The sequence below is a fragment of the Camelus bactrianus genome, chromosome 7, assembly GCF_048773025.1.
Source record: "Camelus bactrianus isolate YW-2024 breed Bactrian camel chromosome 7, ASM4877302v1, whole genome shotgun sequence".
Taxonomy (NCBI): domain Eukaryota; kingdom Metazoa; phylum Chordata; class Mammalia; order Artiodactyla; family Camelidae; genus Camelus; species Camelus bactrianus.
In genome coordinates, this window is record NC_133545.1 from 10,315,900 (window position 1) to 10,332,326 (window position 16,427).

A 16,427-nucleotide genomic window follows, 5' to 3' on the forward strand; every position below is an offset into this window, starting at 1 on the left:
GAATTGTCTTTTATTCTCCCTCCCCGATCAGGCCTGGAGTTAGATTATCCGCACCATCCCCACATCTATGCCTGATTTTTCCGCGAGCGCCGAGCACCAGGGAAGTCTAATACACTATCCACTTGCAAAGACTTCTCGTTCTGTTTGGGTGGACAAGACAGAGCATGGGAAACGCAGAGCAATCGGAGCTGTATCCAGTCACGCTCCCATTTGTGTCCCAGATGCAGCCCCAGGAAGAAAAGAAGTGTTTGCGGGATTTGGCGGCCAAGGACCTTCATCTAGGCTTTATTCTCACTCCCGCCCCACTTTTTCCCTAGGCATCCCCAACCCGGATTCTCAGAATCAATCCCCTAGATCCGAAGGGTGGGCCCGGGGTTCTTCACCCAGTTCCTGAGACCCAAGGCGGGCATCCTCCAGCAGCCCCCGGGCGCGAGTCCAGCGGGGACCGCGCGAGTCCAGCGGGTACCCCGCGAGAGGCTCCCGCGCGGGACTGGGGAAGGGCGAGGGAGGGAAGGGCGGCGAGGCTCCGCCGGCAGCCCGGCTCCCCGAGGGAGCGCCGCGGGGAGCGCGGGGAGCGCGGCGGCGGGGTCGGGGGCAGGGCGGGGAGGCGCCGGCACAGCCAATCCCCGGGCCGCCCCCTCCCCGCCGCCACGAGCCGAGCCGGGGCGGGGGAGCCAGGCGGCGGCGGCGGCGGCGGCGGCGGCGGCGGCGGCGACGGAGGCTGCCGTGGGGAGGGATGGAGAGGGGAGGGGGGAGCGGAGCCGAGCGGAGACAGCCGCGGCGCTGCAGAGCGGCTGGGGCGGCGGCGGCGCGGCTCCCGGTGCTCCCCCCGGCGCCCGCCCCGCGTCGGTGAGGGCCCGGCCTGGAGGCCCGGAGCCATGGGCTGCATCGGCTCCCGGACCGTGGGTGGGTACCGCGGTGGCGCGGGCGCGGGCGGAGGCAGGGCTCCGCCGGGTCCGGTCCTCTGGCCCCCTCCCCCACCGCCCCCCGCGCCCCTCGGGGTCCCTCTCTCCGCACCCGCCCGGCCCGGCCTTGCTCCCTCACTTTCCCTGAGAGCTCTCGCGGTCCCTGCATTCTTCCCTCCTCCTTGCTCTCCTCTTGCGCCTCCGGGATTTGCATCCCTCTGGGCTCTTTCCGTTCTCTCCATCTCCCTCCTGCTTCCTTCCATTGCCCTCCCCCAGGCGCGGTCCCTCTCCATCATCTCTCCACCAACCTCCTCTCTTTCCTCCGTCGCTCTTCCCTACTCTCCCGTCCCCTCACCCTCTACCTCCAGGCCATCGGCCTCGACTCTGCCTTCCCCAGCGCCTCCTATCCTCCTCATCCATTTCTGGAGCAGCCCCCCTTCTAAGAACCCCCAGACTCAGTTCTCAGCCCCGAGTCCCCTTCGCATTCTTCACCCATCCGCCTCCATCTGGCTTTGATGTTTTGCCCCCATCTCTTTCCCTCTCTGTTGCCTTTTTCTGTCGTTTCTGCCTCCCCCGATTTGCTTTGTTCACGTGCATTTTCCCTCCGGGGCGGAGGCGGGATGAGCCTGATGCCTTGGGGAGGGGAATGGGTTCCACGCCCGAAGGGAATGGGGCTGGGCTGGGCTGGGGTGAGGGGAAGAGCCGAGGACGCCCGGAGAAGGCAGGGGTTCAGAGCGCGGGAGAGGGGTCGGGAGCCCGCTCCCAGGAGGGTGGGGCCGGCCGGCGAGAGATCCCGGGGACCTGACTGCACCTGTCAGCGGGGGCTGGCGGGGCGGGGCCGGCTCTTTATTTACCTTTGACTGAGCGAGGGAAGAGAGGCTCCTCCTAATTCTCCCCTCACCTCTGCCTTGCTACCACCCCCTTCTCCCCAACCCCATGCACCCACTCCGCTCTCACAGCTCAACAGATTGATTCAACCTTCTCCCAAACCCCTCAATTTTTCCCATTCCAACTCCAATTTCTCCCGCCTACATGCCCCAGTGACCTCAGGCTGAGAGAATAATTCGTATTATTATTACAAACAAACTCACTCTCCGGCAGCCTGATTTCTCTGAGCCCCGATTTATTTCCATGGATACCCCCCTTCTCCTCTGCTTTCACCTCTTCTCTGGGTTCTTTCCCTCCCCCTCCCTGCCCCCCATGGCTCTGACTCAGCTCTCCCTCTCCTACAAAGGCCACCCCCCCAGCCCTCTCCCACTCTGCCCTCCCCATCTCCCTTCTCCTCACAGACTGTTCCCCGCCTGCCCCGTTCCTACTCTGTACGGCCAGATATCCATCTTTTCTCTTCCCTCCCAGCCACAGCCTCTGGTCTGACCCAGGTCACCACTCCCCGTAGCCCCAGGGGAGAGCGTTCCCACTTTGGACGGGTCTTAGCTCTCTCAGACCTGGTAACCGCCATCCCTTCCTCTTGCACTAGCTATGTTACTGCATGCTGAATGCCTCCTGGTGCCCCAAGCCCCTTCAATTCACCCCTTCTCAAGAGTGGACCCCTAATCCTAAATTCACATTCATACAACTTAATGTGCAGAAAGGATCTAAAAGGTCAGATGGTTCTGGCAGCCATCTGGTGCTTGAATCCCGAGCATCCACCACCAAGTGCCTCTTCCCCAAGCCTTCCAGTAGGCACACCCTGCCCTCACACCAGCAGGCTCCCTTCACAAGGACCTCTGGCCTGGGCTGAACAATTACCGGCCTCCAGTTTCCCAGTAAGCCCTCAAGCCCTGTCCACCCTCTCCCACTGTCTTTTGTCTTCTCTTTGACTTGAGCTCCTATTCTTTTAGTTCCTGTATCAAAGAGTCCCCTGCTGCCCTCCTGCTGTCCCCCTTCACTCCCCTTTAATCCATCACTCATCTCCCCACAGTCAGGGAAAATGATTCCATCTCACTCGCTGCTTCCTCTGCTCCCACTGCTTCTAGGTGAACACACCCAGGTCTTACCTCTGTCCCCACCAAAACTCCCTCCTGTCACACAAATTCATCAACTCCTATGGAGGGTCCTCCAGGGAAGATACAGTTCTTCCACCTCACAAATAACAAAGCCAACACTTAGGGAAGCTTGTTCCTAGAAGAGTTCTGCCCTTACTTGTAGAAACATAACAGAGGACAAGTGTCATTCCCACATACTCCCCTACAGAAGCTCTCAGAGGTTCCCCTGGACAGAGTGGAGCACTATTTTCCCGCTAAAACCCAGCCACTGCCTCTTCCATTTAAACAACAAATAAGGCCATAGAACCCTTTTTCTGGGTGGGCTATGCCTTTTATTTTTTTAATTGAAGTGTAGTTGATTTACAATGATGTATTAGTTTCAGGTGTACAGCAAAGTGATTCAGATATATATATGTCTGAAAGTTATTACAAGATCTTGAGTATAGTTCCCTCTGCTATACAGTAGGTCCTTATTATGAATGTGCTGTTTTTGGTTGAGCTCAGCATCATCTCTCCTACCAAAACTCTGAGGAGAGCAGGGATGTGAAAGGAAATGGTCAATCAGAAGAGGAAGCAGTAGCTGGAGGGAAGGGAGGGGTTGGCAGGGGCTGGCCCCCATTTGTGGCCTCTGCATTCTGAAGGAAAAGAACGGAGAGGGGCTTTTGGGGTGGGCATAGGGAGATGAAAGGGGAGGAACTAACCATCTGTCCACCTTAGGAAATGAGGTGATCGCAGTCGACTGGAAGGGCCTGAAGGATGTGGACCAAATCAACATGGACAGCACCAGCTCGCTGCATGGGAGCAGCCACCACCGGCCATCGACCGAGGTGAGGCCCTCCGAGCTCAGCTTTCCTCCCAAAGAACCTCTAAAAGTCCCCGGAACCACCATGCACAAAGCCTCGTCCTTCCGTCATCGTCCTAAATTCCAGGACAACATCCCAAACATGCCTTCAGACTGAACCTTTCACAGAACATTTCTCCTTTCCTCCAACACAAGCCAAATGCTCCACCCTGAGACCCTAATTCCCTGCATTAATCTCAGGAAAGCCCTCCCTACTCCACACTCTTCTGGAAGGCGAGGTTACTTGCATTCCTGGAAGTGCCCGAGATACCCACTCCCTTTCCTCTCTCCTCACAGCAAACCCGGACGGATTTCTCCTGGGATGGCATCAATGTGAGTGCAGCTTCCCCCAGACCTCCCCAGTCCACCCTAACTCCTCTTCCTTGTGCTCTCCCTTAGACCTGCCCTAGGACATAGTGCTCCCTGGCTCCAGCAGGTACTGCGAGCCTTCACAGTCTTTACCTACCCCCAAAATTTCAAGGGTGCTTGGGGGATAGGCCTCCTTGGGACTCCTGGGTATAATGGTTTCCTTGTCACCTGCCCTAGCTCACATCCTTCCTCCTGGAAGCCATGGACTGTCCTCCACATATAAAGCACCCCACACCCTCTTATTCTTCTGCCCCTCCTCCCACATCCCCTACCCCAGCTCTCCATGGAGGACACCACTTCCATTCTTCCGAAGCTTAAGCGAAACTCTAACGCCTATGGCATTGGGGCCCTGGCCAAGTCATCGTTCTCAGGTGAGACTCCCGACCTGGGGATGCATCAGACAGGAGACTACCTGTAGGCTCCTGGTCTCAGTCTCCCTGTTCCTCCAGGCTTGAAGAAGACCTTCATCCCCATACCCCTGACCTATTTGCCCTTTCTATCAAGCCTCCCATCCTCCAGCCACCCCTCGGGTATGGAGCTTTGGGGCATCCCTGCCCCTCTTATGGGACTAGGGAGGGGATAATCAAAGGGGTCTGGTATGGGTATTGTGTGATGTTCTGGAGGATGTGGGGAATGTCTGGCCCCTCAGGGATTTCTCGAAGCATGAAGGACCACGTGACAAAGCCCACAGCCATGGGGCAGGGCCGGGTGGCCCACATGATTGAGTGGCAGGGCTGGGGGAAGGCACCAGCCATTCAGCCGCAACACAGCCACGAGGCCGTTCGCAGGGATACAGATGCCTACTCCGACCTCAGCGATGGTGAGAAGGAGGCACGTTTCCTAGCAGGTACTTATTCCCCAACTCCTTAATAGACACATTTTCAGTATGGCTGGAGACTGACCCTCAAACCCGCTCCCCTGTGGCAGGACTGGCTCTGTCCATGTGATGACCATCAGACAATTTCCCAGCTAGCTCTAATTTCAAGGACTCAGACTTGTTAATTCTGCTAAGAGCCCTCAACTTATTTACATTATTATCTCAGAAATTGAGGGGAATTAACATGGGATTATGGGTCCACTTGATGCCTTCTCTCCTATATGGTGGGACTACCCAACCCCCGAATTCCCTCAGACAGGAAAAAAAAGCTGGGGCTTTAGACTTCAGAAAGCTCTGCTTCTTCTTATGTTTCTTGATGAGAAGGAAAGAAAAGCCTTGAGGTTCTCTTCTAGCCTTTGCCCATCTGCATATTGCAGTCATGAATTCATGTACAGGGCTCATTATCGTGACAACCACCAGAAGATCGAGGGACCTGGGTGAGGAGAGGGGGCGTCCAGAAGAGCTTTGATTCAGTGCAGGTGTGAGGCAAGCGTATAGTCTACCTACAACTCTGGCCTAAAAACTTTCAAAGATAAAACTTCTGGAAATCCCCAATTTCAATCCCTTAGAATATCTCACCAGAAGGCCCCCAAATCTTGCCCCTAAGAATCTTAAATCTGACATTCTGGAGAGTCCCCCATGATTTTGCCTTGTTTTGGGACATATACAAAGGCTGCAGTGTCCAATACAGTAGCCACCGGCCACATACTGAGACCTTGAAACGTGGCTAGTCTGAGTGGAGATGTGTTATAAGGGTAAAATGTCGACTGGCTTTCGAAGACTTCATATGAATCAAAGAGTATAAAATATCTCAGTAATTTTTATATGGATTACATATCGAAATGATAATCTTTTATATATTTTAAATTAAATAAGATGTATTATTGAGATTAATTTCACCTGTTTCTTTTTAATTGTCTTTAATATCGTTACTAGAAAATTTTAAATTGCATAAGTGGCTTGCATTGTATTTCTACTGAAAAGAGCTACACTGATGTCCCCCGACCCCATGCACGTGTCTAGGCTTCCCAGAGGTAGCTTGTGCTAACTATATTTCTTCTTGCAGGTGTCATGGAACAGTTTGCTATCTCTGAGGCCACTCTCATGGCCTGGTCTTCTATGGACGGTGAGGACATGAGTGTTAACTCCACCCAGGAACCACTGGGCTGCAACTACAGTGACAACTACCAGGAGCTGATGGAGAGTCAGGGTGAGGGATGATGGTTCCAGAACCTGACCCCTGAGGCCTCAGAGGCCTCTTCAACCATCTAGACTACCTCCATTCACCTTTGTTCTAAGAATTCCTGTTCATATCAGCTTCCCTACTCCCCTCCCTCCTCCACGCCTCACCCTCAGTTCTCTGTGCTGTTGTTACTGCCTTTGAGAGTCTGACCCCACTGACATCCGTGATTCTCTTTACAGATGCCCTCGCTCAAGCCCCAATGGATGGATGGCCTCACTCCTATGTGTCCCAGGGCATGTACTGTCTGGGGTCATCAGATGCCTGGGAAGCAAGCGACCAGTCCCTCATTGCCTCTCCAGCCACAGGATCCTATCTTGGCCCTGCATTCGATGACTCACAGCCTAGCTTACATGAAATGGGGCCTTCCCAACCTGCTTCAGGTTACTCTGCTCAGGAGCCTCCACCTTTGCTGGGGGGAGACACTGACTGGGCTCCAGGGGTGGGCGGTGTGGACCTAGCAAGGGGCCCTGCTGAGGAGGAGAAGAGGCCGTTGGCCCCCGAGGAGGAAGAGGATGCGGGATGCCGGGACCTGGAGTCACTTTCCCCACGAGAAGACCCCGAGATGTCCACTGCTCTCAGCCGGAAGGTGTCTGATGTCACATCCTCAGGGGTGCAGTCCTTTGATGAGGAGGAGGGTGAGGCGAACAACTAGCTTCCTCCCACGCCACGCCCTGCCTTCCACTCCCACCCGAGGGGCATGGCTGCAGCAACATCCTCCCTCCCCCAGCAGTATAGCTGCAACTGGAGCAGAAGACCTAGAGGAGCCCAGGAGCTGCCAATCCTCGCCAGCAAAACGGAGGGCCAGGCTGGGATTTTATCCAGGCTTACGCTGCGGAACCCACAGGTCCAGGAACTAGATGGCTGTGAACTTCACTTGGCTGCCGGCTTCTGGGTCTGTGATTGTGTTCTGGGCACAGGTGCGCAGAACGGCTCATGGCCGTCCCCAGGATCTCAGTTCACTCCCTGCTCTCGTCTCCCTGTAGCCCTGACTGTGGCTGTCTGAAGGCCTCCTTTCTCCATGCCACTCTTGCTTTTCCCGACTCTTTTCTCTGGCTGTGGCCCAAGCTCATCTCTCATACGAGGAACAGACCTCAGGGGCTGTGAGACGTGGCTCAGTGGGCACAGGAGAAGCAACTTAAAGACCACGTCTCCTCAGAGGGTGGCGATCTGCCCTCAGAGGAAACTTGGCTTCTGGGATCAGGAGTCACGGAGGAGGTGGACGTGGCAGCCGGGGCACAAACATGGTTCCTTCTCTCAAGGGCTGCCCAAAGACCAGGCCATCACTGGTGAGACCGATAACAAACGTGGCCACTGGTTCTGGGATCTTGAATATCCTGTAGCCAAAAGAAGGACCCTAAGGATCTGGGAAGGGACCCCACCAGGGCTGGCTGCTCCAGCTCCTGCTTCCCTCTTCTGCCTTCTTCCATTCCCCCGCCTGGGAGCCCCGGGCTGAGCAGGTGACAGAATGCAGGTGTGCTGGCCAGACAGGGAAGCATGAAGCTGTGTCTCCCTCCATCCACCCCCTAATTCTCTGGAGCTGTTTACACTTTTCTCTTTGCCTTTTCTACATTTTTATAACTTCTTGGGGACTCAGGGTGGAGTAGGGTGGAGGGAGGAGTCCGGTGCTGTCAGATCCGGGCGGGACAGGGTGTTTGCCGAGGAGCGGCCCGCGTGGGCTCCCCGTGCTCCTCTTCGCCTCCTCCCAGGACTCCCAGGAGGGCCGCGCAGGTCCCCCTCCCTCCCTAGGCCTCCTGAGGAGGAAGAGAGGAGAATCAGGGTATTCTTCTTTCCAGGACGGGTTACACTGAGACATACACCCCTGAAACTGCTCGCCCTCCCGCACCCACTTTCCATTCTGGTGGGGACTTCCGCGCAGCACGTGAAGCCCCGGCGCTTCTGCAAGATGTCGGGACGCAGGGGCCAGGGTGGACGGGTTGACGGGAGAGGCAGCAGCAGCGCACTGCCCCTCCCCTCTGCAGTGGTGCCCCAGAACCTGGGCAGGAGAGACACACTGAGAGGATCCTTGTCCCACCTCCCTCCTTTCTCACGCCCAACTAAGGCTCCGGCTCCGAGGCCTCGTGTCCCACCCGAACTTTGTCAGGGGTCCTGCTACTTGTCTCCCCTGCCCGGAAGGGAGCACTGAGGCCCTCTCTCGGAACCTGGGCACACACCATCCTCACCCCCAGGCTCCAGACTTCTATTTCCTCGGAATGAGGAAGCTGAAAGTTGGGGTGTTTCTGTCCATCTACGACCCCGCCCCTGCGCATCGCGTCCACACTCTCATGCACACGCGCACGCGCCTGAAATGCAACCAAGGCCGGGTCCCACGTCATCGGGGGAGGGGAGGGTGACTGCCTGAGGTTGGTTCTTGGAGGAAACAGGAGCAGGCAAGGTGAGCACAGGTAGGTGAAGTCACCTCGTCTAAAGCTGTGGGTTGTGTGATCACGTGACCCGGCGTGGGCGGCCCTCGCCGCCGGCCCCGCCCCGCACGCCTGCCGCAGGTCCCTGGGGCTTTGCATGTCACAGTTCCCTCCTCTCACGGGGTCAACCCGCCCCCTCAGTGCATCATCCTTTCCTCTTAGTCTCACTCCCTTCGTGCCCCACATTCCGCCCCCAAACCGCAGTGGACATCCAGTCTGAGCGGGTTCATTCATCACAGTTCCTTTTTTGCTCAGGGCCCTGTGGGGTTAGGAAAGGTCACCTAAAGGAGCATTCTTTCCTCCCTCCTTCCCCGAGGAAGCCAAACGGTTCCCGCCGATCCCTGCCAAAACATGATTACAACTCTGAAGGGCTCTAGCAGAGTTGGGACGTTAGTGGGGCGGCATCCCCAGGGTGCTGGCATCGCTGCGGACCAGAGGTTGGGTGGAGGGGTCTGCATTTTGCAAGAAGCTCCCCCTCCACTCTGAAGAGGGAGAAGACCCGAGGAGCTGGCCTGGGACCCTCTTAGGACTCTTCTGGAGGGAGGAACTGCCTCTCTGGTGCTGGGGGCAGGGTGCATGGGGTTTGCTTATAGCCTATTTTCTGGGGAGGGGAGGGGCATGTGCAGGAAGAGGCTGTTGGGGGGTGGGGGAGGGCTGCTTTTCCTTTGGGGTTAAAGGCTGTGCAGCACGTTTTACAACAGCCCCAGAACAGGGCTGTTTTTATATCATTGTGAATGAAACTTCTCTTGCTAAGTGCTTTTCTTTTGGTGGGGGGTGCACTTTTATTTTCAATTCATTTTATTAAAGGAAAATCCAAATCTTCCATTGCTCCCCTCCCACTGTCCCCCACTCCCCCACATACATGTTCCTTCTTATCCTTGTGGTAAGGAGGGAACCTTGGTGAATGAGTTTATCATCTCTCCTCACCCCCACCTCTCATCCCACTCTCCGTCTTCCAGGTCTGGGGAATCCCCATTTTTATGGCCAGTCTTAGCATGTTTTCTTAATGTGACATTTCCTCCCCAGGCCCAAGAGAGATTCTATGACATATATTACAGAGAGAATTATATATAAATAGATATATTATAGATTATATATACACACGGGCATGGGCTCCAATGCCCACAGCCAGCCCCCTCCCCAGGCTGCAGCCTCTCTCTCTCTTGGCCTGGGGAGGGGGGAGGGATGTATTGTTGTTGGAGAGGGCTCCTGGCTGTGTTCAATGGCACTAAACAGAATGTGGTGGCACCTTTGACTATGAGTGTCTTATTTGGGGGGGTGATGGAAGCCGGGCATGGGGTGGGGAAGGAGGAGAATGCAGGGGATGGGGCACAACAGCAGAACTAAGGAAGGCATAAAAGGAGGGGAGGACAAAAGAGTTGGATGTGGGAGCAGGAGTTTCTGGCTGCTCAGAGCACCTGGGACCACTTGGAGAAAAGGCAGGGTGATGGCAGGCTCCCTGTTGCTGATTTGGGGTGACAGGGATATGACGTCCCAAGTGCGGGAAGCATCAGAGAGGTCTGCCATCTTGACATTGAACCCCTAGAAGAGGAACACAAATAACCAGTCCCTAAGAGGGGCTAGTATCTGGGTGAACCAGTGGCCCAGCTGCCCTGAGCCTTGGATCTTGGCAGGAGAAGCCCCAGCTAGAACAGCTGGAGGGCAGAGCTGACTCACAGGCAGAACAGAGCAACAACTACAGTGGGAGAGGGAGTGACCTGGAAACTGGAGGAAGCTGTGGTGTGAGATGGGGGAACTTCTGCCAGAGGGAGTTAAACAAATCCACTGGGGCTGCAGGACCATTTAGCCACAAGGCACCGCCCCTTCCCCACAGAGCCTTCCTGCGACCTTGCTCCTCACAGGCTGTTCCCCCAATAGTCTCTTTATCCACATTTCACTGCTTAAATGGAGGACAAAGGAGGGCGAAACGGGATTGGCCTTCCACCACCCTGGTAATGACCCTGCCTGGGGGCAGACAGTGGGAGCCACACGGAGTCTGGAGGCCGACTTCAGGAAGTGGCTGTGGGCAAGTGAAGGACAGGGTGGGGGGCTCTGAGAGAAGGGGCTGTGGACAGTTTGTGAGTATATTCTGGGGCCATCAGTCCATAAGGCCATGAGGTGGTCCCATCTCCTCCTCCAAAATGGCACTGGCAGGCCACAGTCCCTCCACCCCTGCCTGGGGAAACTGATGGGCAGATGGGCAAGGCCAGAAAGATATCAGGACAAGAACACTGGGGAATTGTTGGGGAGTGAGGGGAGCCAGAGAGAGGCAGGTACTCCCCACACATGCACAGACAAACTCAGGGAGAACATGGAACATCAAGGGCCCTTCACAGGGGTCAGAACCACCTGCCTGTCTGGGGATGGGGGAACATGGCCCAAATCATTGACCAAGGCTACGCTCTGCCCAAATTCTGGCCCCTCCTCCAAAACTATCACTATCACAATTTAAAATTCCCAGCAGGGACCAGATATTGGTTCGATCTCTCCAACTTCAAGACATATCCTCTCCCACACAGAGCCACCCTCTGGCCCAGGTCTCTGGACAGTCTTTATGAGGAGGTCCAGGAAGTGGTCAAAGGATCAGTTCATCCTCATCCTCCTCATCGGTGGATCGCAGACTGGGGCCCTGCAAGATATCAGCCAGCTCCTCTTCCGGCCCCGGACTCTCCACCAGCTCCAGCTCCTCAAGGTCACCCTCTGCCTTGGCTGGGGCCCGGGAGAGAGGGGGCTCTGGGGAGGGGGATGGCACCGGGGTCTCTGGGGAGGCAGGAGCCACATCCCCTGCCCCAGTGGCCCCAGTTTCATCCTCAGGCAGGCTCCAGGCATCTGCAGGAGGGAGCGGGCCCCCAGGATTCTTTCGAGTCGAAGTTGTACTCCGGAAGCTGGCGAGGGGAGGGCGGAGCTGCACCCCAGACTTGGTGTGCCCCTCAATGGCCTTCTGCAGCTGGGGAGCAGAAGGGAGGGGAGAGCACAAAATTGGGAAGAAAAGAGGATGGGAGTAGTGAGAGATACAGACACCAGACACAAGAGACGAACAGAGAACAGAAACAATAAAAGGAAAAGGAATGGGAAAGAAATTGAGTAGCAAGAAAGATGGACAGCAGGGAGGAATCAAAGGGAGAAGACAGAAAAGGGAAAAGAGGGCGTGATGGCTGAAGAGCCCCACCTGCAAAGCAGTGAATCTCAAGACCCCTGACCCAGGTCCTCCTTCGGCCCCTTCTTAGTGACCCTCAGGCCTCCTTCAGTCACTTCCTAGCTCTTCCCTCTATCCCCACCCTACATAGTGCACCCTTATGAAGCCACGACTCAGGCCCTGAACCTCCATCCTCAAACCCATGAGGTCCATGGAAGATCACAGGACCACACAGCTTTCGCCATCCTCTCTCCCTCCGGCTGGCTGCACCCCATCCCCCTCCAGTCTCTGCATGAGAAATAGGAGGAGAATCTGGGGGACCTCCCGGATGTTAAAACCATCCTCCCCACCTCACCTCCTTATCTGGCGCCCACCCCTTCCTCCTGCTGCTCCAATGGGACACATCCGCTCTTACCTCCTCCAAGGCCAGCACACCCCTGAGCTTCCCCATGCTGGTCACGTAAGCAAGGTGGAGGCCAAGAAGGGAGAACAGCGTGTGAGTCTGCGAGGAAAGAGCAGCAGGTCAGAGCGCAGGGCCGCATATCTCCCCGCCCCCTCAGCAGCCAGTGCGCGGTGGGCGTGGGCGAGGACTTGCCTTGTGCAGAGACGTCTGCTCCACCAGCTGGAAGGGAGACTGGTCAATACAGCAGCAGTCAAAACAGACAGGCTGGCTCAGCTGCTCCTGCTCCCAGGCCTCAATCTGCCGGCAGAGGAGGGCCGTCACCCAGTAGCAGAGCCCCGTTCAACCTCAGATCCACAGTCTTAATCCCAAACAGCCCTCCTAGCCCTGGCCCATGAGCCTGAAATCTGCAATGAACTATCACAGCTCCTCCAGATCAGGAGCCCTCCTCCCTTCCCCCCAGGGGACAGCACCCTCCTTCCGCCCCCATCAGGCCCCAAATCGACCTTCACCCTCAGGCACTCAGAACATGGTTCCTTCTTCCACCCTCTGGTGCTCCAAAGGCTTCTTCTTTCCTACCCATCTTTCCAGTCTTATTTCCCACTGCTCCAGTCAGACCAGACATGCTTCTGCTTCTGCAGCTGCTGGCCTGGGCTTCCCTAAGGGCCCCACCCTGACCCCACACCCCACTCCCGACACTCCCAGTCAGATGTGCCATGTTTCAGGTCCCCTAGCGCTCTGCGGGGCTGCTCTCCTTTTCAGTAATGGCACTGGCCTTGGCTCTGCCTACCAGACGGAGCTGCTGCGGAGTCTTGTGTGGCATCACTCGCTGTGTGTTGTGGAGAAAGCAGCACACCGGCCTTTTACACAGCAGATCACAGTGAAGATTTGTTGGATTTGAAGAGCTGGACTGGGTCGCATGGCACCTAGTTGGCTTGAACAAGCCGTTCTGTGTGTATGTGTGTTTGGTTTAAATTAGGTGTTTGGTTTTGTCTCTGATCAAAGCGTGAAGGCACAAAGTCCAACTCTCCTCTGGATTTTAGATTTGCAAGCCAAAATCCCCAAGATTCCAAACAAGCCAGTATCACTCTGGCTCTTGTAAGTGAATTTAACATTTTCTCTAATCTCTTTTCGGGCTGTCCCCTCTGAAGGACGGACTGCTTTCCTTTGCTTTTCCGTTTGTCCACATTTACATGTCCCAAGCTTCAGAGGACACCACCTAGTCCTCGTGTCCAGTGTTTGCTCCACAGTGCTGACTCTCCATCTGGTCGGTCCTGATTTTCCTGGACTGCAATCACACCTCCTCTGAACTCTCACTTTCCCTGACTAAAGGTTCACACACAGCTGGGCACCTCTCACAGCACAGGATGGATGACCACTTAGCAGGTACATTGCAGAGAGAATTTACTTATAAGACAGGGAGGCAGGCCTTTGCCCACCCTGGATTGGTTGATCCTGTCCTCCTGGACCTTTCGGTGATCATCTCTGGCCTCCGTGGTTCCATTTATGCCTGCCTTTAAGGAACAACAGCAGCAGAACCACTTCCAGTGCACGTGTACCAAACACCTTCACTGCACGAAGCAGTATTCTAATCTCTTTACCTGTCTCCACTCACTTAATCCTCTTCAACAACTCTATCATTACTTCCATTTTACACATGGGAAAATAGAAGCACAGAGTGCTTAAGTGTTTGCCCAAGATGACACAGAGGTGGCCTTCTGACCTTGACTGCCATTCGATCATGTTCCAGGACCCCCAGCTTTTGTCTACTCCGGGTGTGGTGTCTTCCACGTGAAAAAGCTCAGCATCAGGTACAAACCGGGGCACTAGCCATGTGTGTTCCTAACAGAGCAGCAGAATTAAACAAGTCATAGCAAGGACTTCTGGTGACCTAGAATTGAATTATTTCACTGTTCCCAGAGGTATCATCTTGATATTGCCAAGGGTGTCATCTTGATCTAGTCTGAAAACCGTGTTCAAAACATCCTGAAGTTTGACTCCTGCTGAATCTTATTTCTCCAAAATGGCTCAGTGGGTCCCCTGGGAGTTGAGAGCTGCCTAACGTCTTCCTTGAGAAAGACATCAGCTAAAAACATGTGAGCTCTCTTCTTTTTATCCCCGATTGCCCTTTATTTCTAGCGGTCATTAAATAACCTCACTGATCAATGAGTCGGCTTTTTCTCTTTGATGTATCCAAAAAAGTATTGTTGGTTTCAGTGTCTAGTGAGGTGCTCTTTAATTGTAGCCACGACCCATCTGATTCCTGTTTGTAGGCAGAAGGAAGAGTTGGATTTTTTTCCCCTCTGTGATCATCCATTTGATTTTTCAGGTCATTTATCGGAAATGTGTGTGTTTTGAGGGGTGTTATGGGGAGAAGGGGAAAACATCCTTTCCCTCTTGTCACGCACCACCCCTTCCTCCAGCCCTGAGTACTTTAAATTTTTAGCACGTATTTATGCTGGATATCCAAATAGATGTTTATTTAAAGATAATACGCATTGTGGTATTTCATCAGCTACATACTTTTAAAGTTCTACCTTTCAGCCTCTGCAGCAAGCGCGTATTCTTTTTTCACTAAACGGAATGGTTGCTAATGGATTTTTTTTCTTTTCTTTCTTTTTCTTCAAATTGAGGCATAGTCAATGGATTTTGTTGGTGTCTCTCCACACCCAAGAGCAGTTTTAGTCAGCACAGCTCAGCCGCCTGCTTCCAATCGCTGGGCCACATTCTGTTCACTGCTCACAACCAAACCCACTCAACGCTGGATTTTCTCTCTCATGGACTCCATAACTACTTCCTTTAGAAAGTAGGCATTTGTCCCCACAAGGCACCACTGTCAATATTTGCTCTCAGTTTGTGGTCCTTCCCAGTCTCGCTTCTTGAAATTTTCCAGTTGTCCACTATCTCCGGGCCCTGATCAATCCAGCGTTGAAACCTTACCAAGCACTGATTTCCCCATTTTAGTTTCCATGCTGTTCTTCCACATCAGTTTCAGCAAGTGCTGGCCGCCCAGTGAATGCTACAGCAGGTAAATCTCGTCCTTCCCTCATAGTCTCTGCCAGGTCCAGAATATCCCTAAGGTCTAAAAGGTCTAAGGCTCATTCTAGCACCATGGGGCCATCTACACATGGAAGCTCAAAATCTCCCTCCTCTGAAATGACATTGGTCCCCCTGAGAACACCACCAGCATGTGCCCCAACCTCCGAGCAGTGTGCCCAGAACCCTCTTCATAGTCATTTACAACCTCTCAAAATGCTCTCCTGAAAAAAAAAAAACAAAACAAGACTCTCCTGCCTGGACTTGCATCTTACTCTTACAACAACACAATGAAGGTCAAAACAATGAGCAACGTCTTCATTTGACAAGGCAGTCCGCCCCACACTGCTGTTCCCCTTACTTACCTCTTCAGGTGACATGTTATCCACTAAGTCCGTTGAGTCCTAGAGAAAAAAGCACAGGTCCAAGTTCCTTCCCCTTTCCTTCCTATTGGAAACTTAGCCATCTCTCCGTGACCAGGACACGGATGTCTCTTTCCAACCCCTCGTCCCTTCCATACGAGGAAGGGTCCCCTCCTTGCTGGGACCTCTTCCCTCCCGACTTACGGATCACAGGTTTCTCACTCGTCAAAGACAAGTCCCCTTTCCCTCATCCCCCGACGTGGACACAGCTCCTCTCACCTGGGTCACTTTCTTCTTTGTGGGGCGAGCTCTGCCCAGCAAGCAGCTCAGCAGGGACCGAAAGATGGAGGGTCTCTGACCTGAGAGGAGTGGTGAGTGGACGGAAATGGAAACAAAGCAATATCCATCCTGGGAGGAAACGGTCAGGGGCCCCAAGGAGTCCCTGACATTTTGCTGCAAAAGGTCCTTCTCCCACACACCTCACCCCCATAGACACTCTTTCTTCGACCCTCCTCGTCCAGCCCTTGCCCCCATGCCTTGGGACAGTAACATGGAGACTCAATGAAAAGAATCCCCCCACCGCCACCATCCCCTGGCCTCACCCCCCCTCACAGTAGTAACCTGTAGGTTGAGGAGTGCCCAGAGATAACCCACAAGGCATGAGGCAAGGGTGAGGGGCATGATGGGAGAATCTTCACCTGCAGGCTCCGGTGCTTCCAGCTGCTGTTTGTGGCTGGGCAGGGGCCCATTAGGCTCTTCAGAAGGCAGTGGGGCAGTAGGAAAGGGGTGAGGAGAAAGAAGAGGAGGCAGCTGTAAAGAATAGTAAAAATTCTCAGTCCCAGAGAAGAAGCTG

General features: G+C 54.6%; 2 protein-coding genes across 3 annotated transcripts in view; one reads left to right on the forward strand and one right to left on the reverse strand.

Annotated features, from left to right (window-relative positions):
• Positions 1-699: 699 nt before the first annotated feature.
• FAM131B (family with sequence similarity 131 member B) lies at positions 700-7,006 on the forward strand. The gene is made up of 7 exons (XM_074366875.1): positions 700-906; positions 3,608-3,717; positions 4,029-4,064; positions 4,378-4,471; positions 4,750-4,947; positions 6,044-6,187; positions 6,400-7,006. Exons 1-7 carry the CDS (start codon positions 879-881, stop codon positions 6,870-6,872), a joined length of 1,083 nt encoding a protein of 360 aa, XP_074222976.1. The 5' UTR covers positions 700-878; the 3' UTR covers positions 6,873-7,006.
• A 2,227-nt stretch (positions 7,007-9,233) lies between these two features.
• Positions 9,234-16,427, reverse strand: part of CLCN1 (chloride voltage-gated channel 1) — a 30,392-nt gene continuing 23,198 nt past the window's right edge. Inside the window, exons 18-23 of one of the 2 annotated variants that reach the window (XM_074366873.1) lie at positions 16,273-16,384; positions 15,854-15,933; positions 15,578-15,616; positions 12,372-12,476; positions 12,192-12,278; positions 9,234-11,587 (exon numbers count right to left, since the gene is read on the reverse strand). In XM_074366873.1, the coding sequence (XP_074222974.1) occupies positions 11,216-11,587; positions 12,192-12,278; positions 12,372-12,476; positions 15,578-15,616; positions 15,854-15,933; positions 16,273-16,384 (795 nt within the window). In that variant the 3' untranslated portion in view covers positions 9,234-11,215. The remainder of the gene's footprint in view (positions 11,588-12,191; positions 12,279-12,371; positions 12,477-15,577; positions 15,617-15,853; positions 15,934-16,272; positions 16,385-16,427) is intronic. The other variant, XM_074366874.1, reaches the window with a different exon arrangement.